A 26172-nucleotide genomic window follows, 5' to 3' on the forward strand; every position below is an offset into this window, starting at 1 on the left:
AATACTATCCAATCTTAGTGAGGATAATAAAATTGTTTCCCCTAGACTCACAGGATTTTTGAGCTGATCAGGAAGTATGGAATACATTTATACTTTGAAACTTATATATCTAAAATGTGTATTTAAATAGTGAATGCTTTTAGGTATTAGTTTATGATGTTAAACAGGCATTTGATTATTATATCACAAAGGGGTTAGGTTGTTCTCATGAGGCTGCTTAGTTCGACTAATTCAAGACCACACTTTGCAACTAATGAGAAATGATGGACACTTTTGACATCAAGAAGAGAGGCAGTGAACTGTGCTAGCACTGACTTTGCTTAATATTTTTCATTAATGATTTGAAATCTCACCTTTTAAATGTGAAGGTTAGCGTACCAATGGTATTTGCCTGCCACTTCCCTGATTTTTTGTTGATTTTTTACCGACTCAAACTGAAGTATACTTGTAAACCCTTGTACATACTTTTATAAAATATCGCATTATTAAGAGATTCTGACAAGTGCATTAAACATAAGAAAAATGTACTTACCTGTGGTAACAATCTTTCTCGTGGATGCTCTTCTACCTGCAGATTCCTCACCTTTAGAATATCCCCCAGGTGTTAGACTGGATACAGAAACTTCAAACCTGTAAAGCCATGGTTAGAGGGCGCTGGACTTGACTTGACTAGATCCTTCTCCTACCTCACCACCAAATCCTCGAACGCCATGCCTCTCCACCTCAGGCTCTCGCAGGAAGGATCTCAAGACCTGGCTCTTTGAATGATCCACAGCTCCCAGTCGGACCTGCAACAACCCCCCAACCCCCCACCCCTACCCCCCCACCAGCACCTTGAGACACTAGAGGCTGAGTAGCAGCACTTAACAAGCACTGATTGATTGACTTGGTCGGCACTGGAAGAAGTGTCAGGTAGCATCACTGTAGCCATTAAGGAAGCAACAACATCAGTTTCCCTCAATGGTTTCCCAGCCTTTGAGGAGAGAGGAAAGATTGACATCGATGAGGGATGGCAGTAACAAAATATATGCAAAGTGGGATCATATCAACTCTCCCTATTCATCATCCTTCAATTGGAAAGGCAGGTGCGTCTGTGAAGAATCTACAGGTAGATAGAGTATCCACCAGGGAGACTGTTACTGCAGGTAGGTAACTTTTTGTTCTGATGAATTCCTCTACCTGCGGTTTCCTCACCTGTAGAACAGATTTCATAGAAATACCCTGTCCAGGATGCAGGTTGATAGATGGTTAGATGAGGAAATCCTGCAGAACGGACCTGGCAAAATGTCCATCCCTACGCACCTCCAAATACAGGCATCAGTGCTTTGTGAAGGTGTGTAAGGAAGCCCACACAGCCACCGTATAGATTTCTGCAATTGGGATCCTCTGGCAAGTGCAGAACAGGTTGATTTAGCCCTTGTAGAATGCGCCCTGACCTTTTCAGGAGGCTCTTTCTCTGCTAAGGGCTTGCAGCTCACTAACACTTCTAACAGAAGTGATAGCAACCAAACCCTCAGCTTTGAGGGTTAACATATGGATGGTAGAACTGTGAAAGGAGTCCCCATAAAAAATGTGACAACTAGATTCATATATAATTGAGGAAACACAAACGAGCTAGCAGAAACAGATGTGTTAAACCCTTGAAGAAGAGCATCACACCAGGGATTTAAACAGGGATGGCAGAGAAATGCAGACAAGGCGGGCAGATACCCTTTCACAGTGCCAAAAACACAACTCCTCTTAGCAAGGGAAACTACTCCAACTTAGTCTGCAAAGGGGCCACACCGTTGTCTGCATGCCATGCAAGAAAGTTCCTCCATCTGCTAGATTAAACAGATTTAGTGGAAAGGCGATAAATTGACAAGATTATGTCTACCACTTCCAGTGACAGCTAGTAGGAGATTTAGGTGGAGAACCATGCCCTCCGACTGGGACAGAAGGTCCAATCTGAGCGGGAGGCGAATCGGGAGATACAAGGAGAAGCGCATAAGGTTCCTATACTACACTCTTCTCGGCCAATCAGGGGCAATAAGAACGGCTTGGACCTGGTCTTGGCGAACCTTCCTTAGAACTCGAGGAACAAAGGATATGGAGTGAAACTAGTAATGCAGATGAAAGTTCCACTTCAACTGAAACGCGCTCCCCAAGGATCCCCTCCATGGATTTTGAAGTGTGCAGAACTGCTGGCATTGAGCATTTTCTAAAGAGGCAAACAAGTCCACCTGATAAGTTCCCGTCTAGATGCTCTGGACTAACTCCGGCAGAACACGCCACTCATGATTGGCAGAATTACGCTGGTGCAGACTATCGGCTCTGACATTCAGAGACCCCACTAGTTGATTGGCAGTAAGCGAGATCCCTTGGCGGTATGCTCAAGACCACAGTTTCCGCGCTTTTAGGCAAAGGAGCTGAGACCCTACTCACCATTGTTTGTTCACGTATCACATCGCAGTCATGTTGTCCATCAAGATCTGGACAGACCGACCTACGAAGGAGGGGAGGAAGGACTTTAGAGTCAATAAATCACCCACAGTTCCAACAGGTTCATGTGAAGAACCTGGTCTTCCGGAGACCAAAGGCCCCTGATGATCCTCCAGATGAGCTCTCCACCCTAGGGTGGAGGCATCCATCACTACTGCAGTCATGGTCAGAGGGAAGGGAGGGGGAAGGATGAAGGCCGTACGGAAACCACTTCTGCTGCAGCGCTGGGGGAGATTATGATGGAGTCTGACAGGCCTCGTACTAGAGGCAACACTGCAGGGTCCTTATGTGCCAATGTGCGTTCATGACTAAGAGAATGCAGGAAGTCAGCAGATCTAGGCATCTTAGGAACCTCAGGACTGGGATCTTGCTCCTGGATGTCTCTGATCCTTTGTGATGGAAGGAAGGCAGAGAGAAGGGTAATGTCCAGTACTGATCCTATGAACTGGGGTCATTGGGAAGGTTATGTGTGGGCTTTGGGCTCGTTGATCAAAAAGCCCAGGTCGAACTGCAGAGACACTGTCGATTGAAGATGATACATACTGACCTAGGATGAACTGCGTTAGATGAGCCAGTCGTCCGGGTACGGAAAAATGCCTATCTGTGATGGGCCACAACCACTGCCATCACCTTTGTGAAGACTCAATGTGCTTATGTGAAGCCTTGGGTAGTACTGAAAACTGGCAGTGTATAGAAACCACCACAAATCGCAAGTACTTCTGGTGCAACTACAGGATAGGGATGTTAAAGTACACATCCTGCAGGTCAAGGGACACCATCCAGTCCCAAAGATCCATCGCCAGTAGAACTTGAGCTTAAGTCAGAATCTTGAACTTCTCCTGTTTGAGGAAGAAATCCAGGTGCCTGAGGTTCAGGATCGGACGAAGAGTGTTGTACTTCTTGGGTACTAGGAAGTAATGTACGTAACATTCCTGGCCCTTTACCCTGCTCTGGAACGGTCTTCACTATTCCTGTTCTGGGGTTGGGGAATCAAAGTAGACCTGCTATCCTGCAGGTGTGTGAGAGGACGAAGGTTGCAAAGTAGATCCACTGACTTTTTTTCAGCTCTGTCCTATGTATTGCCTGATGAGAAGGATAAGCTGTTGCTGAAGTGCCGGTTGGTACGGTCACTAATGAAAGGGAGTTCCTCTTTCAATGTTGTGGAAGTGATGAAGAAAATGCTAGACCCTGACGGGGGCAGGAGCTGTAGTCCTAGGGAGGGTACGTCAGCCTTGCGGTTCTTGAATCACTTCAGGGCAGAGTCTGCTTTGTCACCTTAAAGATGTACCCCATCAAAGTGAAGGTCCATTAGATTGGCCTGGACATCTGAGGAGAAGTAGGAGGTTCTAAGCCAAACATGTATTTGGGTGCCAAGGCCATACTTTATAATATGACGGGAAGCATTTTGACCATCCACAATCAGTTACTGGGAATGGTTCTTAATGCCCGCTGGCACATGTGGTTCAGTCATTTGAGCCATGTCCCACAATGCATGGTTGTATCTTGCTAACAGACAGCTGGATTGAGGTACTATACTTCCCACAGAAAATGCCTTTATTCCCCAGACCATGAGCCATTTCAATTCTCTGTCTGAGGGAGCTGTTGGAAAGGCACTGCCAGAATGTGCCCCAGAACAGGATGCCTGGACAACAAAACTCTCCAGGGATGGATAGGCTGAGAAGAATGCTGGGCCACCAAGAGCTGGTTGATAGCGTTAACCTATGAGACGGCTGACTGCTGGGGCAGAGGAGGGCTTCTCCCATGCTGCCATAATAGGATCCAACAGGGCTTCATTAAAAGGGAGAAGCAGCTCTGTGGTTGCTGAAGAGGGTAGGTGGGCCTCGGTTAGGACACTGGTCTTAGTCTCTGTAGAAGATAATTGGAGGTCTAAGACCTCTGCAACTTTCAACATCACCAGTCAAAGAGGATGAAGGAGTTGGAATGAGGCAAAACTTGTAGTGTCATTGAGCTTTTCTGGCCCTGGGCACGAAGAGCTTGGCCTCCCACACTTTGATGGCCTTCAAGTACAAACTGAGACAGAAAGAACAAGCCCTGGAGTCATGATCTGACCCCAGGCACCACAGTCAGACTAACTGGGGGTCCATAATGGATATCTGTGCCTCACAATCACTACAGGGATTAAATCCAGATTTCTTGGGAGCAGACATGGAACTGCTTTTAACAAGAATTTGTGAGGAAATCTCCTCAGAGAGTAAAGCTATTAATCAGTATCGAAACCACGAAAAAACAGGAAAATTACATTGTTACGCTGGGGTGGGCGCTTTATTGACTCAGTGACAAAGCCTGACATCAATTCCGGTGCCAAATAAGTTCAGCTCCCTCTACCAGTGACTTAACAATTTTGAAGTTTTTGGATTCAGTCTGACGCCTGGGAGGATGTTCAACATGTGAGGATCTGCAGGGAGTAGTATCCATCAGAAAAAAGTATATTTAGTAAACATCCACAAGCAAGGCATACTATTAGGGAGCATGGCTGATAAATGAAAGAGTGACATCTTTTGATTATTTGGGCATTGACTTTATGGAAAAACTGAGAAGGAAGGCCTCGCCTCTGACCCCGGTGCATCCGGTGAATGTGGAACCCAGGTGGTAGACCAGTTGATGGAGAGAGGTCCTGGACTGGTGGGAGAGTTGTGTTCTGCTGGGTGCTTCCCTGGGAGGGTGCGGAACCCCAGAAGTAGAGGTAGGGTGGGGCATTCTTGCCCGTGACCTCTGGTCAGCCTGAGGGTGCGGACCCTAGGTTGAAGGATCAGTGGTAGTTTGGAACTACACTGAGAGGGAGAGTGGAGAATGGCTATTGGATGCCAGGGGTTACTGCCCCCCACTCTGTGCTTGGCAAGGACCAGTGGTATCTGGGTGGCCTAGGGCCTGGTCCTGGCCATGGACAACTAGGGAGTACCGGTGGGGTAGCCTAGTTGGGTCTGCGAGTTTTGTTTTTTTCCTCAAAGAGAACCACGTTGACTCAGAGTGGCGTAGAACCGCAGGGTGTCCCTGCAGCGCGGGCCCGCGTCCGGGTTCTATCACCCAAAGCAGGGAAGTCCATCACGGTGGTGATTGGTCTGCCCTGCGTTTTGGCTGGAAGGGGGTAGTGTTGGACTTGGCCCTTCTGGCAAGTTCACCCCTAAAACTTTTTGCATTTATCCTAGCCTTTTTCCTATGTTGTATTAGTGGTTTTAGGCCTCTAGGCCCTTTTACACTGTGTCCCAGTGGAAAGTGCTTGCGCTCTGTGTATGTTTTAGTGAGACTGACCTGCCCTCCCATAGGAATGCATGGGGGATCTGAGTGACCGTGTTAAGTCCTGATGTGAGAGGAGTGCAGGGTCGAGTTTGGTATGTACGAACTCGTGAGATTGAATGCTGCGCAATGATGTGTGAGGCGTTACTGTGTCTAGTGTAGAAGTGCCACTTCTAGAAGCTGGCATGTCTGTGTAATAAATGTGAAGTGACTGTCTGGCTTGTGATTGGCTGGTGTGCCTGGCTCCAGGAGTTAGGATGGGTCTGCCCCGGTGGTGAATGGAGAGATCTGCATGTTGATGGCAGGGAGGGGTACACCTGGGACCTGAATAGGGCTGGGCTTTCCCTCCACAATGCTGGCTCCACCCCCTGTGTTGCGTCTGATGTGCCTGTCCTGTGAATAGGGAGTGGTTTCCTGGGAGATTCTGGGGAGGTTTCCTGGGAGATTGCTCCCAGCCTTCCTTGACCAGACTTAGAGGTCCTCTCACTGGGTGGCCATACAGGAGCTCAAAGGGGCTGAACCCTAGAGACTTCTGTGGCACCTTGCGGTAAGCAAAGAGAAGGCAATGTAAGAGGACGTCCCACTTACGCCTCATGGATTCTTACAGACTGATTTGCATATGGCCATGTCTAAACTGGGGTGGCGTAGTGGGCAAAACAACGATGGATTTAACCCAGATCTCTTGACTGGGGGAGAATGTCTGCATTGTCAGCATTCCGTCCATCATTTGTTTGTTGTAACGCTTTTCGCCCTAAGTGGGATGGGTATTCCCAGACGTGGGACCCGTGCTCACTACGCCACTGGAGTCAAGCTATCCTGGCTGATGACGGCTGATAGCCGGAAACCGGTCCTAGGATGCTTGATTCCGGTCCAGGGAAGACATGGCTTGGCAGTTCGGGCTGGACTGTTCCCATGAGGCACAGGGTCAAGACTGATTTGCATATGGCCATGTCTAAACTGGGGTGGCGTAGTGGGCAAAAGAACGATGGATTTAACCCAGATCTCTTGACTGGGGGAGAATGTCTGCATTGTCAGCATTCCGTCCATCATTTGTTTGTTGTAACGCTTTTCGCCCTAAGTGGGATGGGTATTCCCAGACGTGGGACCCGTGCTCACTACGCCACTGGAGTCAAGCTATCCTGGCTGATGACGGCTGATAGCCAGAAACCGGTCCTAGGATGCTTGATTCCGGTCCAGGGAAGACATGGCTTGGCAGTTCGGGCTGGACTGTTCCCATGAGGCACAGGGTCAAGACTGATTTGCATATGGCCATGTCTAAACTGGGGTGGCGTAGTGGGAAAAAGAACGATGGATTTAACCCAGATCTCTTGACTGGGGGAGAATGTCTGCATTGTCAGCATTCCGTCCATCATTTGTTTGTTGTAACGCTTTTCGCCCTAAGTGGGATGGGTATTCCCAGACGTGGGACCCGTGCTCACTACGCCACTGGAGTCAAGCTATCCTGGCTGATGACGGCTGATAGCCAGAAACCGGTCCTAGGATGCTTGATTCCGGTCCAGGGAAGACATGGCTTGGCAGTTCGGGCTGGACTGTTCCCATGAGGCACAGGGTCAAGACTGATTTGCATATGGCCATGTCTAAACTGGGGTGGCGTAGTGGGCAAAAGAACGATGGATTTAACCCAGATCTCTTGACTGGGGGAGAATGTCTGCATTGTCAGCATTCCGTCCATCATTTGTTTGTTGTAACACTTCTAGAAGCTGGCATGTCTGTGTAATAAATGTGAAGTGACTGTCTGGCTTGTGATTGGCTGGTGTGCCTGGCTCCAGGAGTTAGGATGGGTCTGCCCCGGTGGTGAATGGAGAGATCTGCATGTTGATGGCAGGGAGGGGTACACCTGGGACCTGAATAGGGCTGAGCTTTCCCTCCACAATGCTGGCTCCACCCCCTGTGGTGCGTCTGATGTGCCTGTCCTGTGAATAGGGAGTGGTTTCGTGGGAGATTCTGGGGAGGTTTCCTGGGAGATTGCTCCCAGCCTTCCTTGACCAGACTTAGAGGTCCTCTCACTGGGTGGCCATACGGGAGCTCAAAGGGGCTGAACCCTAGAGACTTCTGTGGCACCTTGCGGTAAGCAAAGAGAAGGCATGGTAAGAGGACGTCCCACTTACGCCTCATGGGTTCTTCCAGACCCATTATCATGCCTTTGAGGGTACGGTTGAATCCCTCAACCAACCTGTTTCCTTGGGGGTGGTAAGGTGTGGTAAACTTGTAGGTTACACCACACTCTTGCCAAAGGGATTTCATATACTTGGATATGAAATTGGTACCCCGGTCAGACACCACCTCTAGAGAGAATCCCACTCGGGAGAAAATTCCCATCAGTGCACGTCCCACCACGGGGGCCGTCTCTGTCCTCAGAGGAAGGGCTTCCGGGTGGCATGGTCCACCAGGACCAGGATAATCCTGTTGCCCATGGCTGTCCTGGGGTCCAGTGGCCCAACAATGTCAATCTCCACTCGCTGAAATGGGGTACCGACCACAGGGAATGGCTGGAGAGGAGCCTTCTGCTTCCTCCCACTCTTTCCACTTGCCTGGCAAGTCTGACAGGTCCTGCAGTGAGTGTCTGAACTCCTGCGCATTTGAGGCCAATAAAAGTGGGTGACAAGCCTTTCAAAGGTCATGTCCTGCCCCAAATGTCCTGCCAATGGCACATCGTGAGCCAGCCCCAGCAACCTTAGGCTCTGTATACAGGAGGTCGTTCTCCCAGTAAATGAAATGTGACCCAGACTGATCACCTGTGGCCTGGTCTGCAGCCTGCTGCAGCATACCCACGAGAGAAGAGCATTCTTTCTGCGCCTTACAAAAGTCCTCCCTGGAGGGGCCTCCTTCTTGCTGCCAATGGGTCAGCTCAGGCAGGTCCCCCAGTTCAGCTATCTGTTCTCCTGTCAGCTCCAGGGCATCCCCCTCAAGGTCTGCGTCCTCCTGGACCGTGGGAACTTCAGGGGCCGGTTTCCCGCGCCCCCTGCCTCCACTCTCTAAGGCCGCTCCACTCAGAAATATATAAGCAAATGTTTATTTCAACAGCTGGACTGTCAGGTTTATGCAATGCTTCTTGGGTGCTTGTTATCAGCCCTACTTACTTTCCTAGGAGCTACTTTTTGAATTGTTGCCATTGATAAACATGCATCTACAAGTATTTGTTTTAGGGAAAGAGCATAACTGATAACACAGCAGCTGCAAGATATATTTCTTAATTGAAGAACATGCTCAACACCCTAGCTGAAACATTCATTCAATGTTTTCCCGATCACACCTGGATTAACTATGGAGTGCCATAAATAGAATAATTGAAGATCATTTCTGGATTGTGAAGCAGAATTACTGGTTATCTGTAATTTCATCTATTTTAGAAAAAATATCAGGTAACTTTCTGACAGTTAATTGTTTTGGGCTAAAACTTATGTGGTACATAGCAATATTTAGCTCTTAAAAGTTACCCAAAAGAAGTAATCATTTAGTCTGTAGTTCTGCAAATGGATTTGGAGATTCTTCCACTTAAAGCCTTAGGTGGCTTTTCTCTTACACCTAAAGTTAAGTGCTTGAATTGAAACTGTGCAGAAACACCTGTGACCAAGTTGTACTATATGTTCACATGCCCAATTTACAATAGGGATTAGGCAACAGTGTGTAAAGAGTTACTTACCTTTGTTAAAGACATTTCGGGTGGATACAATATATTCCTAATTATTCTTCGTCTTATGAATATCAGACAGGCGGGAGCTGGAAAGTTTTTTCCCTAGCAATAGTTCTTCTGTGTTGCTAGGTGGTACCGCACTACTCCAGTCACAGTTGCATCAGTTACAGATATGACATCTAACTACATATGGCTCAGACAGGCATGCTGGCAACAGTTTCATATATTTTTTCTGTGCCACATCGAGGTAGGCTGAGAGGAACTAAGAGCAATAATAACTGGGACAATATCAACAGAAGCACATTGACATACCTTATTAGTAACAGCACTAACTCATCAGGTCATTATCGACAGAAGTGGGTACTCTACAGGAAGATACATCATGAACTAGAAATACCATTATTAAATAGAAGTAACTTTGTCTTCTGATGAACACTTCTTTCTGCAGATTTCTCATCTGATATGAGTCTCAAAGCAAAACTGTTTAAGAGGTGTGCATGAATAGTGCAAATTAAAAAAGGAAATAATGCAACACAGTTCTGGCAAATTATCCATAACTGTGTACCTGAGCTGTGAGAAACTAATGTTTAACAAAGACCAAGTGTCCACCCAGCAATTCTCAGACACTGGATGCCTCTGGTCAGAGGACTAGAAGCTGACATGGCCCTTGTAGAGTGTGAACAAATGTTAGTCTGTGGTTCCTCTTGCTCAAGACTTAACAGATCTTAATATAAGGTGTTAGCCAGCATGGCCTTTTATGTTTGGTGACCTTTTTGTCATTCTTGGCTTCAGCAATTCTCCAAAGGGCTGATATTCCACTCTGTCTTGCAATAAGTTGTCAATGAAGTAAGACACCGGATGTCTGAATTCCACTCAATGTAATCTCTCCTCTTCCCTGGTGGGATGAAAATGAGGATAGGAAGTAAAAATGGTGATGGACTGGGTCATGTGGAAGGCCGACATAACTTTCTATAGAAAAGATGGGCAGGTGCGAACTACCAGTGTTACTGGATCAAAAATAGTGGAAGGGAGTCGAACCAATAGAGCCTATAATTTGATGACTCTACAGGCCACAGTGAAACAATTAAATGCCTGAGGGGACCACATATAACAGACATTTCAGAAAGCACACCACTAAGAGTGACCTGAACAAGGCTGTTCGAGGAGAAACATGAAGGAGAACAAGGCAAGCAACTATCCCTTAACACCATAACTTCCAAGCACTGTTGGGCAAAGGAGAGTGTAAAGCGCAAATATCATATGGAAGAGACTGAAAGGAGTTTAGACCCTGAGACTTGCACCAAGCAAAGAATTTGGACCAGCGACCTGCATCAAACAATCCTGTAGCATAGTTTCAGGTAGCCAAGGTGCTGTCGGTCGTCTCCATAGTGTAAAAAAGTCTCTAGTTGGCACTGCTCAATTTCTGCGGGTACAGTTAAACTATTTGAGTATTTGGGGTGGAAGACCCAACCATCCTGCTGTGAAAATAAATCTACCATGATTGGAAGAGAAGGAGTAGTCAGAATATGAAATTCCATCAGAGCAACAAAGCAACTTCTTCACACCCAATGTCGGGAAAGCAATAAGGATCCGTTGTGCTCGGTTCTCTTACACCTTCTGCAAACCCTTGAAAGGAGAGGGATTATAGAAACATTTCTAGCAGACCCCAAACCCAGTTGAACCTGAAGGCATCCCATGTGAGTCATTCAGTGGGAAGTATGGAGCACAAAACAAGGGACACTGACTATTCAGGTTCGAGGCAAACAGATCCAGGCATGGTCATCGTATTCTGGAGAAGATCATGTTTGTAATTTCCAGATGAAGTTACCTCTCATGGATCTGTGATGCAAGTCAACTCAGTGGGCCTGAACTCATGTTGAGGATTAACAAGAGGTGGGTTGCTACTGGAAAAAAGCACACGTGCAGGGCCCATCACCACAGATGTAAAGCCTCCCGCCACAGTGTCAGGAACCCACACTACCCTGTCGGCTGATATAAGGGAAGAAGGTTGTGTTGTCTGTCAGAATTTAATGGTACTACATGAGACAGAAGGAAGAAAAGCCTTCAGGACTAAAATGACCACTTTTAACTTCAACACATTGATATGCAGCTGTTGCTTTGACACTGACCAAAGGCCCTGCACTATCATCAAACCCAAATCAGCACCTTGGTGCTAAAAGCAGATGTCCTAAACAACAGTGGCAGAGGGCTGACAGGACGCCCCACAGTCCGGTTGAAGATGCACATACACAAATAGAGGTCGGGCATAATTGGTATTTCTGCATTCAAGCCGAAAGACCAGTGATGCTGCATTGTATCTCAATCGACGGGTGAAGATAAATAGCATATCGGAGGTCTAGTTAAATCCCAGCATTCATATGATAAGGTGGGAGAAGGCTGCCAGCTTTCCAATGATATTCCGCCATTCCCCCATAATTCCTATTGGCTATACAAGGCATCGGAATCTAGTCTGAAGAGCTGCTCCAACAGGAAAATCTTTGGTGTTGTGAGTGGGATTATCATCAGAGCAGAGACAAACTTTTTCTTTTGCCATTTCAATGTCTGCTGACTTGAAGCAGCACCGAAATCGACTATGAGTGGGACACGTGTAACGCAGTCATGGGCAGTGCCAAAGGCACGCGCTTCCTCAGAAGCAGTACATACGGCGAACCACTGGAACTGTCAAACCCACACGATCAGACCCAACCTTAAGCAGTAAGCCCATAGGGTGGTGAAGCCATTCCAGGTTGAAGCCTGTTGAAAGGCTTCAACACAGAGTGGAGGATGGTTGCGGGGGGGGGGGGGGGCTGCAGAGGAGGGACGGTGGTTTAACTCAATAACTGGAATCAGGAATTCTAGCCTCAACTTTTTCAAAACTGGAATCGGCTCCTACGACAAGGAAAAGATCAGTGTGGGGAAATAGCACCACTAAGTCTCCAAAGAGTTAAAGGAGCGTTTTAAGTGTCACAGGAGCAGGACTGTTTTATACAGGAAGAAGAGAACTTCTCTTTCCTGTGCTGTTTTGTGCCGGAGGATCTCTTGGAGACTTACCTGAAGAAAAGGATATGGACAATTATAGAGTATCCTTACGAGCCAGAGCTATTGCCAAAAATAACTTTAGGTGCATGGCCAGGCAACACTGAAAGGCAAGGCATCGTGGTCAGTTCACAAACACCAAATTCAGATTTCTTGTGGATCCGGTTTCAACATCTTGTGACATAATCAACAGGTTTTCAACCCGCTACAAAGGGGACAAAAGATGTAGTTACTGCTGATTCAATAAGGAAATTTCATCAGAAAAGACCAGGAAGAGAGTTTGACTTGTGTTGATGAGGTGCACGAAAACAGGAATTGAGGTCAGCACTCCAGCTGGTAGCATATATAGCTGAGTGTCATCAAATCTGGTTTGTATGGCCACACAGCTGGAGTTGTGTGGCACCAGCTGGTGGCACTGGAGAGCTATTGCTGGGGAAAACATTCCCTGATCCAGTCTGGCACCTGCGAATACTGATAAGGTAAGGGAAGAAGTATCCATGAGAAACTTTTCTACAGATAGCACAATTGATAAAGTTTGAACTAACTCTTGTCTGCTTATTGAGAAATGCTATGTCCAGTTCACCACACTGTAACTGGTTTGGAGTGTGTGATGTGTTAGACTGAAAGCACAGGTTAATTCCTCATAATTGGATGGTGTTAACTTGCATATTTTCAAATGAGGGAGAGATATAGTGACCGAAAAATTCGGCTCTGGGGTAGGGGCCATGGGTGGGGGGGGAGGGAGGGGGGGATGTGTGTGTATGTGCTTGTTTGTTTTACACAGTGACTGACACGGTTAACTTGAATTAAATGCTATCAAGGTAAATTAAAGGAAATATTTTTAAATAATTTTTAGTGTTCCACGACGTATGCAGTGTGTAGGCTATGATTTGTTAATTCCCTAGTAAAATAAACAAAGGTATACAGATATTTTTATTCCTAGATTGTAAACCAATAAAATATAGTATTTTTTTTTACTGCTGACTTTCCAACAAGAATAGGGAAACTGAGGCATGAAATATTATAGCTATCCCATCCTCACAGTACGCAAACTGAGAATCAAAGTTATTGGCTATAAAACAAATATAGTACATGATGCAATAATTAAAAGTTGGAGGTGGGGGGCATAAAAGGCCAACAGGTCTGCAATCAGAGTGCAAAAATTAAGCACATATGCATACAGAAGCTAAGGTCACCGTGAAAGACTGATTTTCAAAAGTGCATCAGGCAAATTCCACTAGTGACATATAACAAACACTATACCCACCACCTCATCTACCTCCTTTGCTTTAACACCACTGCTGATCCTGAAATCCCCCCGGGCCGACCCTGACGCTCGGTCGCCACTCCATCGTGGATTCGGTAAGGGGGGTGAAGCGGGTCATTTAGGACTTGTTGAAAAGCCAGGTTTTTAATGCTTTCCTAAAAGCCTGTTCTGAATCCAACATACGGAGGCGGATGGGCATAGCATTCCAAAGTTTAGCTGTTTTCGCCGCGAAAGATCTGCCACCTATCCTGGCTTTAAAAAAGTGAGGAGCCTGAAGAAGTCGCAGGTGGTTTGATCTCAGGGGCCGATCTTGATGTTATACTTTCAATCTCTGCCTGAGATAACCCGGGCCCTGGTCTCTGGTGGCTCTGTAGGCCAGAGTGAGTGAGTTAAATTCCATCCTCCTGCTAACAGGAAGCCAATGGAGTTGCCGCAAATGCGGGGAAATGTGATGGCGAAGCGGCACCTGCCTAATCAGTCTGGCAGCAGCGTTCTGAATTATCTGCAGCCAGCGGACAAGATATGCTGGCAGCCCCAGATACAGGCTATTGGCATAGTCCAGCCGAGAGGTCACCAGGCATGGGCTCTTGTCTTCCTGCAGTCCTCCGGCAGGAAATGTAAAAATTTCCTGAGCGCTCTTAACTTCCAGAAGCACGTGGAAGAGAGGTGGCATACATGCGTCTTGAAAGAGAGGTCATTATTAAATTTGAACCCCAGATCTCTGGCCGAATCCACAGGGTTAGTGGTGGGTTCAGCTCTGAGTATAACATTTCGAACAAGGTCAGAATTAGAATTATGGTTCGGAATTGCATCGGGTTATTACACGACCATGATTGACCCTTGTTTTCTCTATACTATTAGTTTGGGCCCAGACCAACATCGTAATTCCCTTCATGCTGTTGTTTCTTATCCTTACCAGGACGTGCATCTTGAATTCCAATGGTCAGTTCTTTTTGTGTTTTAGTCACAGTAGTCAGATTTTTTACCCTGACTACATTTCACTGCGCTCAATTGATATTATATCATATCTGGCATGCCTCATGAGCTGAGTATCACCGCGGCTATTGCACTTTCAATCACTGAGTGACACTGATCAGAATGCCTATCACTTGTGCATGCTCCATTTGACATGACTTTACACCTCTCCTAAACTAGTTTCCCTTTTCTTCCTTTCTGTTCTTTTCTCTCCTGTTTCTTCCCCTTCAGCTAGCATTCTTCCCAGGCATCAATTGTAATGTCCTGATGATGATGATCCCATTACCTAGTTAAGGGATGGAAACGTCGACTCCAGCACCTTGACACAATTGTAAAATTTTGTAATTATAAAGTGCAGTGGTGCTAATGTGTATGTTCCTTGGCCCAAACTACTTATCTGTATCCCGGCCAACAGGTACAATGCCTGAGTTAGGCAACCTGTTTTGTTTGTTGCAAATTGTCCCACTTTTATGTTCTTGTGTATTTCTTAAATTGAATTATGAATATCCATTTGGATATATGAACATAGATGTCATTGTATCTATGTGTTAAACGTGAAAGTAAATTTATGTTGTGAGGGGTCATTGATCCTATACAAACAAATTAACACCACTGCTGGTCAAAATGATCCAAGAAAAACCTCAGAATCTGTGCTGTTACTATTTGGCATGAGCCGAGTGTGTGTGTGTGGGGGGGTGTGTGTGGGGGGGGGGTGTGTGGGGGGGTGTGTGTGCATGGGGTATCACCTTGTTTCTGTAGCCTTTTTGGTGCTTTCAACTAGGCATTCTCCTTGCTGCTCACATAGTTTCCTTTAACTTAGGGAACATAAGGGGCAGTGCAGAGGGCTTGCGGATATCAGGGCTACAAGCCCCAGAAAATCTGTAGCCCAGAGGACCGGCCAAGCAGTTAATCTGCCTCGGATTTTAGCTGTGAGGCCGGTTATTCTTAAAAACCTGCCCCTGCCTCATGTGGGGATATATGTGCTTTATGCTCCTGGAGCCCCTTTTACTCCATGCGCTCTCCCACTTGTCCGCATAAGCTTCCTTGACTAAGGAAGAGGGCAGAGCAGTATGGGTGAGCATAGGGACTAGAAGTTGAGGACAATCTGTGGCCCAAATTATTAGCACAGCTGAAGGGATGGCACGTTTTTAGAAATATCATAGGAATACTTCTGCATGTTTATATATTAAATAACTGTATTTTTGTACTGGTTTATAATTTTTAATTGAAATTATGATGTATCTTCATCTTCATTGAAATAAATTAAATACAGTCTATGTTGCATTTATTGTTTTATTAAAATGCTAAATCTATTTCAATTTTCACAAAAGAGACTTCAAAAAAGCAACTGAAATGAACTTAAGATGAGAATAAAATAAAAGTTAAAGATTACCAGGCTGAACTTGGAGTTCAATGATCAGCTTGTCCTTTACTAGGCACACTAGTTGGTTCCCATATGCATTCTGGCCTCTTTAGTCTTCACATCATTATTACACAATGTAATACTGTTCAAGCAAAAAAGGGGCTATGTGCTAAACAGTCGTTGTATACCCCTTCTAATTTTTCAATGTTTGCAGTCTTAACACTGCTCAGAACCTTCTGGACAACTTCTCAATAAACCTTTCATTCTCATTGGAATTCTTTAGGAAATGTTGCTGGCCATGCTGCTCCTATAACCAATTTTGGTGCAACTACCAGTCAGGGAGCAAAGTGCTGCCACAAACATGATTATCGCCATAACCAGATTACAGAGTAGCTATACTGTATTTTCCAAGTCACCACTAATGTTCGTTGGAAGCCATATCAATCAATGTTAATCATCAACTCATGACAGTCTTGAACATCAGCTATTTTCATATTTTTCATGATAGTCTAAAGCCAGGAGCAAGCTCATAACAAAATCAAAAGTAAGGCAAAAGCTTTTCAAACCTCTGCTTTCGCAGCAAAAATAAAAAATTGGATTCAAACTCCTCAGTCAAATCCTCTTTTTGAGGAATCTACATGAAAGAGATTCAACTTAAGAAAATGTTTCTTTCCTTCTTTAACAATCTTTCTGTTGGATACCCTATAAACTTGCATATTTCTCACTTGTTGAATAATCATAGAAACTTCAAAGCTCTATGATGCAAGTAGTAGAGAGAGCTGGCTTTGTGTCGGTGCAAGAAGTGAGACCCAGTGCCATAACCAAAGCCATATAGCGCCCACCCCGGCACAACAACGTCATTTTTCATCCTGTTTTCTTTCTGTCTTTGAGGTGAACAGGTGAAGCAACATCAACATCAATCAGATACTGTTATTCTCTTATTAGAACCTTGTTAATACTTTCCCTGTACATCCATCTAGCAGAATGGGAGGTGGATGGGATCTCTGAGGAATCTGCAGGTAGACAGAGTATCCACCAGAAATATCATTACCGAGTGAAAGTAACTTTTTCTTTTGATGAATACTTCCACCTGCGTATTCCTCACCTGTTGAACAGATTCCCAAGCAATACCTTCCTTGAGGAGGGCTGATGGATGGTTAGATCAGGAAATCTTGCAGCACAGATCTGGCAGAGTGCCAGTCTCTATGCACATCTGAGACCAAACAGTAGTTTTTAGTGAATGTGTGCAGGGACACCCATGTTGCCGCCTCTTGCAAGAGCAGAAACGGATTACTTGGTCCTGGTGGAATGAGCCCCCATTCCCTCAGGTGGTTCTATTTTTGGCAGGGGCATGGAACCTTTTGACGCTTCTAGACTACTTTGTTCTTTCTATTGCCACAGTAGTCAACAAACACCTGATCGGATGTCAGTGGTGCAGTCGATATAAAAAAAAACAACAGTCTATCTAAGATCCAGGTGATGTAGCTCCTCCTCCTCCATGGGATAGGGGCAGGATAGGATGGGAGGGTGTTGGTCTGACCCAGAGGTAACCACTTTTCAAAGGAACACAGCCCTGGTTAGCAATACCAGATGTCAGGAAAAAAGGATGTGAATCGCAGACAGGTACTCAGAACTTGCAACTCACTGACTTGGCTTGCCACAGTAACAGCAACTAGAAAGAGTGTTTTTGTCATTGATAACTGTAACTGTGAAGAGGCTCATCAAAAAGATGAGAACAAGGTTTAAGTCTCGTTGGGGCATAACAAAAGGAGATAGGGATACAAACTGGTCAACTTAAAGTAACTTTATTACAATAGGGGACTTGAAGAGGGAAGATTGGTCCGGGAAACAGAGAAACACAATGCTGCCAAAATCCATTTGACAGTACCCACCGTCCCAGAATACACAGATTTTGTGGCGAGATCAAAAGCTGCTAAGATGAAGCTCACCACCTCCATCAGTAGTTGAAAGGAGCTTAGATGCCCCTGCTCATTCTCCAGCTATGAAGATGGAGGTTCTGAAGATTGGGATGCACAACCCCCCTCCCTCCTCTGACTGGGAGTGAAGGTCAGCCCTTAGAGTAGTCGAAGCGAGTGACACAGAAAGAGAAGTAGAAGATCTGTGTTTGACACCTTTCTCGTCCAGTCTGAGGCAATAAGAATAACCTGGGCATGGTCTTGGAGAATCCTCCTCAGAACTCGAGGAATTTAGAGTACTGGTAGGCTGTCCTGTTTTTAGTATTTATATTTCATTGATTTCAGTGGTGTTTTACAAACCTTTTTAAATCTGTGCAAGTGTTTATTCAGCTGCCTAACCACCGAAATAGACAAAACTGTCTCTTTCCAGTCTTTACAATACATGTTGTTTTTTTGCAGTGAAAGTTATAAAGCAGATATTTAATTATAAGAGAAGTAATGCGAGGTATGTAGCGTCTCCCCATTGGCAGTCTGTCCAATTGACTTACGTTAGACTGTTTTAAGCATAGAAAACATGTGCAGTTCACTATAACTCACATCGCAATACCTCTCTTACTCAGTCTGTCATGACTCTGGTTTACATGACTATTAATGGATTAGGAAAGTAAGAGTGCTATATTAAAATGTTTTCATAAACAAATTCCTGGAAATATTAGGGGGGTCATTCCCCTATTCCTTATTGAACATTATGAAATTGTAGGGGTTTTCAACCCTGCCAACAGCATAATATCTTTTGAAACCTTTAAAATGTTGAATTACATCAGATTAATTTGTAGCCATGCATTCTAATTCACCTGAAACCTGATGCTTTAAGCATGTTCGTCACTGCTTTATTGCACTCTTTGCCTGACTACATTAAGGTAGAGCTGCTGCTGTGTGGACATTCATAGCCGCCAAGTATCCCCGTGGCAAATGCCTCACTTTAACTCAGTCCTGACTTTCTAACTGATATTACATTGTATTCTGGATAATGACCTTTTGCTGTTAAGAGTGTAACTATGGGCTTACACTATCCAGCAGTAAAATGCTGTTGAGTAAAAAGCCAGGATTATCTTCAGGCATCACACACAGCAATAACAATGGGAAACCTTGAAGCTATGAATTTTGTTGGTATGTGGTAAGTCTTGTATCATGTTTTCACAACTATCCCATGAGCATGGTAACAGCACGGTTTTCAAAAATACCTGTTACTATACTCTGCACTGAATAATTAAGCCTGGGGGCTTTGGCAGTTGACCTGCTATCAATACCAACTTGGAAAAAGGGGGCTGATATATCAACTATGGTGTTTAACCATTCTGAGTCTGCAGGTAAATGTGATAGTATCACATATCACAGTGAGGTCATGTTGGCCAAGATTATTATGAGCCAGCTACCTCACCAATCAGTGGCAGATTTAAATATTGTCAAAAGATCAAATATGATTTTAATACTCCCAGACTCTATATGGTGTATAAAATAATTAGGTCAGACCTAAAGCATGCGTCTAACCCCTACACCTTTAAAACAAGCACAAAACACTGGAGGAAACAAGAAGAAATGGGCAGGTTATACCCATTCTGTGTCTGTGGGTAAATGTGACAGTACATATTGGTCAAGATTCTCATGAGTCAGCCAACTCACCAGTCAGTGAAATAATTAAACACTGCCAAAAGATCAAATATGATTAATATTCCAAGATTGTCTACAGTGTATAAAATAATTACCTAAGACCTAAATCATGCTTCTAAACCCTGCACATTTAAACCAAGCACCCAAACCTGAAGGAAGAAAAAGGAAGAAGAAACAATATTTTAGTGATATCCCTAAACAACAAACCTCAAGCAAAATATTCTTAGAACAGTATTTCTTTTTTCTACCTTGTATAATAAAGTTACATTGTGTTGTCCCCTTCAGGAAGACATAGAAATTACTCATTCTCTCTCACTTTCCTTTCTTGAATAAAAACTTTTGGGGGAAGTGCAAGTGTTTATATGTTTACACTGATGAGGGGTTATCTATTCCGGTGGGGTTTTATGATTTATTATAGGTTTAGCCCTAAAACAGGATAGCCTAAGAGTGGGGAACACACACAGTACAGCTGAGAGTTCCACCTCCACTGAAATATGGCCTTAAAGGTGCCCCTCAATGAATACTGGTGGGTACAGAACTTCTGGCACTGAGCGCTTTCCAAGGAAGCGAACAAGTCTATTTGAGAAGTGTCCCACAGATATTCAGGACCACCTCCAGTAGAAGACCGCGTTTGTGATTGGCAAGATAATGCCGCCTGAGACATTCAGAGACTCTGCCAGGGGCTGTCAACCAGATCCCTTGAAAGTGTGCTAAGGACCACTGTCTTGTGATAAAGGAGTTGAGACCCTACTCTACCTTGCATGTTGATATACCACATCATGGTCATATTGTCTGTCAAGATCTGGGCAAATTGACCATGAATGGAGGGGAGGAAGACTTTGTCCCGGTCTGGCGCGACCAGATATCCACAGTTGGCGCCTTACACCATATGGCACTATTCTCTCTAAAAACTTTAGAATTCAAAATCTCCGGTTCTAAAGATTGGATTTTTCTCATTTTGGTTGTTTTATTTATTAAACATCACTCTATTCTTCTAATTCTTTTGTTGGCTTCTGTCATGGTATGTTGTCACTGTGTTACTGTTTAAAGTGGGGCACAAATAATTTACACATTATCTCTAAGCTAAGCCTTACTGCTCTGCACCAAGTTACCTTGGAGTTGAGAACAGATTAATTTGGGGTTTGCTTCTGTCTTACACTGACAAGGATTGTGGTTGCTGCTCGACATGGGCTCCCAACCCAGTCAACCAACTACCCAATTTCACTGATGTTCAGTGGTGAGGATTGGATTTTATTCTGCAAGGTGCCATTACACTACCACCCCACATAAATGATCTAACACCCTTTAGCGTTAAATTCTCCCTAACTGGTTTTTTTATTAGATTTTAAAAAAACTCTTCTCTTGTGCCTAAATCCACCTGTTCAAGCATGGAGTAAAAGCTGGCAAACATGGAGCCCTACACTGTGGCTCAGCTCAAAGAGTTCTGTAAAGAGAGGGGACTTCCAACCAAGAGTACCACCAGGAAGGTGGAATTGCAAAAGGCACTGAGGGCCTGGGCAGAAGCCCACCAGTCAATTGCTACAGAAACTGAAAAAGATGAGAAGATTAACAGCTAAGGAGAGGATTTGGATCCCAGTCTTGAGGGCCAACAACATGAGGAAGTGGATGACTTGACCCCTAATTTGGAGCTCCGGGGCAGGGTAGCCTGTCCCCAGAGGCGCTGGCGGAGAGGAGGGAGGAGAGAGAGTTCAGGCTAGAGAAGACCAGGCTCAGAATGGAGGAGAAGAAGCTGGCCATGGCGGAGAAACTACCTTTGGAGCGTTTGCCTCATGAAAGGAACCTTAAGGAGCTAGAACTGAAAGCAAGGCAGATTCCAGCTTCATTGGTGGCAGCATACCTGCTGTGTCTGAAGGAGACAAACAGGTCTGCATCCTCAAGGATTTGGTGCTAAGTTATTTGGTGGGAGAGGATATTGATAAATGTTTTTCTACTTACGAGATAGCCCTGAGAGTTCACAAGATCCTCGAGGTGCACTGGGGGGGCAGGTGTGTTTTGTGGAAGCACATGCCTACAGTGGGGCAGGACACAAATTAAAATTAAAATAATCTTTATTCGGTGTGAAAAATCTCACCATAAAAGAATACACTCACAAAATATTTACACATATGCAAATACATCAATAATTCATGAGGATACGGTAAAAATTTTAAGAGTACATAAAAAAGATAAAATAGGGTAGTCATAAAGTTCCATGTTGACACAAAATGCGGTATAGGGTGTAAGGTTTGTCCCGGGAGCAATACATTTGTCTTTGGGGGGGAAGTGCTAGTGCTTAAATGTGCACAGTTGGATCAAAGTAGTGCAAAACATTACATCTCACAATTACAGTACAACACATCTTAAAAATCATATATTTACATTCTAGGCAGGACACACTCCTCACTTTAGAGGTTGGGGACCAAACCAGGTACTCCCCCATGAAGCCATATCGATTGCTAAGTTTGGGCTGAACCTTGAAAAGTACCACCAAAGGTTTAGGGATAGCCAGAAGCTCCACAACCAGTTCTAGGTGGATTTTGTAGACTACGCCATCAAGGCAAAGAATGGCTGGATGAGGGGCAGCAAGGTTAATGATTACAATGGGTTGTACAATCAAATTGTGAGAAAGCACATTCTCAGAACTTGTTTTCCAGAGCTGCACCAGTACCTAGTACACAGCAAGCTGACTGATCCCCAGGAAGCTTTCTGAGGAGACCGCGGGCCTAGCCCCAGAGTTTCCAATAAGGTATCTGGGGAAGGCTCCCGCACGGGTAGTCAGAGGTCCCACCAGAAGAAAGAGGGGAGAGAAAACATAAAAATAAGTAGTCAAAAGGCCCCCCCAAAAAATTCCAAGGGAGTAGTGGTAACCGGTCCCAGTCTGAGCCTAAAAACAAGGGGTTCTTTGTTAAGCAGACAGGGAGGTTTGCTATTGTTATGCACAGAGTGCTACACATTTGAGCACTTGAAGGGTGACTCCAAATGTCCTAAGAAAGCACAGCCCCCCTTGGTGGGCAGAAACCTGGGTTGGCAAGTGAAGCTCTCGGGGAGGAGGTAGCCCCAGTTAGCTTTGGGGAGCAGACAAAGGTGACCCTAGTTGCCCTGGGGGATAAGGAGATGGTGCCAAAAGCCTATATGTCTGAAAATACTTTTAAGTACAGGCAGAGGATCACCATCAATGGTCTACGGGTGAAGGCTCTGAGAGACACAGGAGCCAGCATGACTACTGTGAAGTGTCAACTGGTGTCCTCAGAGCAGGTCCTCCCTTACACATTCCAACAAGTCATAGTCGCCAACAATTATACACGTCATCTGCCAGTGGCTCTGGTTCCCTTTCAATGGGACGAGGGTTCTCTCGTCGACAGCAGCCTCGAGGATGACGACGAACTGTGCACCGCAGCATCTCGGAACCGGCGCATCACCCCAACTGTGCAAGACACATCCCCAACTCCAGACTTCGTATTGCAACTCCTCATCGAAAGGATCCTTGACTTTGACATAACACGACCTCACACCGCAGCCTCGTCACATCTCAGAACCTACACATCCCTTCAGCTGTGCCACGCATCTTCAACGCGTATCCATGCAACGTCCCGCAAACCAGGGTATAAGGTAGTCAGTTCAGCAGGCCTAACTGGGTCCCCATAGCAGGCCAGCGTTCCGTTGCGGTCGGCCTGAACTTGCGACTTTGACTCGGTCGACGTGACCAGATATCCACCGTTGGCCTTTTATGCCTTTTGGAGCTATTTTTCCTAAACACTTTAAAATTCAGTATCTCTAGTGCTACTAATTGGATTTGTGTTGTTTTGGTCTTGTTTTATTTATTAAATATCACTCTATTTTCCAAATCATGTTATGGGCTTCTTTTGTGGAGTGTTTTCACTATGTTACTGTTTGCAGTGCTGCTCAAATACTTTACATATTGCTTGTAAGTTAAGCCGGACTGCCCTGTGCCAAGCTACCAGGGGTTCATTTGGGGTTTGCTCGCGTCTTACCCTGACAAGGATTGTGGTTGCTGCTTGACCAGGGCTCACACCCCAGTCAACCAACAACACAATGTCTTACACTGCTGCTTAGCAGTTCAAGAACTCTGTAACAGAGACATGTGACAGTGTCCATTTTTTATGAATGATGACCCAATGATAACACAAAGGGACTGATAGACGCATCCAGTCAAACTGCACTAACCTGAAATCGGACCTACCAAGAACAATGAACTGTGTCCCACGTCTCCATATCCAAGGCCAACCGTGCACTGATAGGAGTATGCTAATAAGCAGTAGACCCAGGGAAAGGCTAATAGAATAACTGAGAAACGAGAGAAAGTGGATAGCAGCACTCTGATTCATCCCTCTGCTGGGCGCTAACGTCTACTGGTTGCAGTGGATATCTAAAAATGAGTGATCTCTCCATATTGAATCATCAAACACTTTCTATTATCAAAATATATCCTCCAGAATACCTCTCTGCCTCAGACTTTGTGGAATTTGTGTTGAAAACTGCTACTCCTGGAATCGTAGCAATTGCAATCGGATTTATACAGCACTTACTACCCCTGACGAGGCGTGTAAGCCATTTATGGAGAGTAGCACACTATTTTGGTGGTTAATCTGGTGGTTATTGCGATTAGTCTTGTGCTGTCATGACAAAAATTGCATATTATAAATAATAACTGTGGAATAGATAATACTTGGGCTTTCCATAACCTCGGATCTGGTGGCTTAGTGGACTAATGCATCCACTGTAGGTGCCTGTGTTGACCTCATGGTCACAGGTTCATCTGTTATTCAGCGCCAAGATACCCTTCTGGGTGAACGTGCGCTTTACAAACACACGTTATGTTATAACCTCACTCCTTTCTCTGTTTAAGACAACAAACTTCTGCTTTTCGTGTAAACGCTATGTAGTTCTGATATACACTCATGGTTGTTTATTACACTATAAACTAAAAAAACATTAATCAGGATTCTACAGTTCACACTGGCATCAATGAATCAGTTATCTTATGCTATCTTAAAAAAGAATTGCGCATAGTGAAAATATCAACAGCCTCTCATGAGGATGAGGATGCTTTCCAGAGCTTCGAATCCAAAAGTGCATCAAAAATCGAAGTATAAAATCTTCAAAATGTACCTCTAAAACAGTATTTTGACTATTTAATTTGTATTGAAGTACGGTTTAATCCTTACTGTCTGTTTCCATCATCAACTTCAGATTATCTTTTCATAAGAAATGTTTTCACAAGGTACTGGATGTACCAACAAATTATTTTAATTACCTAGGCAATGGCTCTCTGGACCCCTCCACTCCACCCCCCGCCGACCCTTACCCAACATCGTGAAAGTTCTGTAGCTTCTGGGAAAATGTCATTTCTTCCCTGTATACAAGCGCCTATGCAGAGTGCGTCATCCGGCGCCAATGTTCCGAATGCACCGCCAGCCTTTACTTCCCTGCAATAGGGTTACTTGTGAGTTTGGAGCCTGATACTCGGAAGGGCAGCAGGCACAAAGAGGCGAGTCAAGGCTACAGATCATGCATGACACTGCATCAAACATAATGAAACATAGAAGAGCAGGTTTTCTATGAAAAACATATATACCACCTTCGAAGGTTTCTCTTTTCAAAAGATACCTGTTGATTATTCTGGTAAGTATTTTATTGACTGTTTTTCAATGACGTATGGAGTCTCAACAATTTTAATGAATATTCAAGTGACATTTTTCATGGAGACGCAGCAGTAATGCAAAAACAACCACACACCTGTAAATAGGCAACTTAAAAGTGGTCACAAACGAAGAGTTTCAACAAAATACTCAACTACATGAGATGGACTCACTGCATTTGGTGTGGATTGAAATAGAGAAGCCACAATATACATGTGAAACCAGTCAGAGGCAAAGAGAAACTCTGTTTGACATATTCCTACCACCAGCTCCGGGAAACCCAAAACAGCTGAACCAGCCTCCATCAAATACAGCATGTATGAGTAAACTGTAGAAAGGATGTGGATGCAAGAGATGTCTGTAAGACTTTAAGGCTGGTGTTTGGCAGACTTCAGCATCCATTGAAAATGTGTATTCAACACAGATGTGAAGCTCAGCTTAGCCATGATAGCAACAGAAGGGTGGCAAAGGTCACACAATTACTCTGTGACATTTTCATACAGTCTCAATTGTCACACACGTACCTGCCATTTTGACCATCAGTGGCAACAGTAAGCTATGGATGCCCTCGGAAAAGAATAATTGCCATTCGCTGAGCAGGTTGGCAGGAAGTTTTTCAGCACTGGCAGGTGCCAGGTCTTGGAAATAAACACTCAACGAGGATGCCAAGTTGCAGCTGGTGCTGGCAAAACGTTGAACAAGCGGAATATGATAAAGGTCAGAGTTTTCACTGACAGTCTGAAAAGAAAATATTGAAAAAGATTGTTTTTATTCAAGACTATTATTTGAAGCTGTCAGTAAGACTGCAATATGAAAATTAGACAGTGCTATAAAGCTCATCAGCCAATGTTGTTCCTTCAAGCACTAGCAAAGCAGGGCAAAATGTTCAAATC

General features: G+C 44.8%; 1 protein-coding gene across 1 annotated transcript in view; it reads right to left on the minus strand.

The window, feature by feature from the left end:
• Nucleotides 1–26172, minus strand: part of LTN1 (listerin E3 ubiquitin protein ligase 1) — a 452785-nt gene that overhangs the window by 104027 nt on the left and 322586 nt on the right. The window contains exon 22 of the mRNA XM_085623083.1: nt 25804–26017. Within this exon, the coding sequence (XP_085479209.1) occupies nt 25804–26017 (214 nt within the window). The remainder of the gene's footprint in view (nt 1–25803; nt 26018–26172) is intronic.

This window comes from Triturus cristatus, chromosome 8, assembly GCF_964204655.1.
Source record: "Triturus cristatus chromosome 8, aTriCri1.1, whole genome shotgun sequence".
NCBI lineage: Eukaryota > Metazoa > Chordata > Amphibia > Caudata > Salamandridae > Triturus > Triturus cristatus.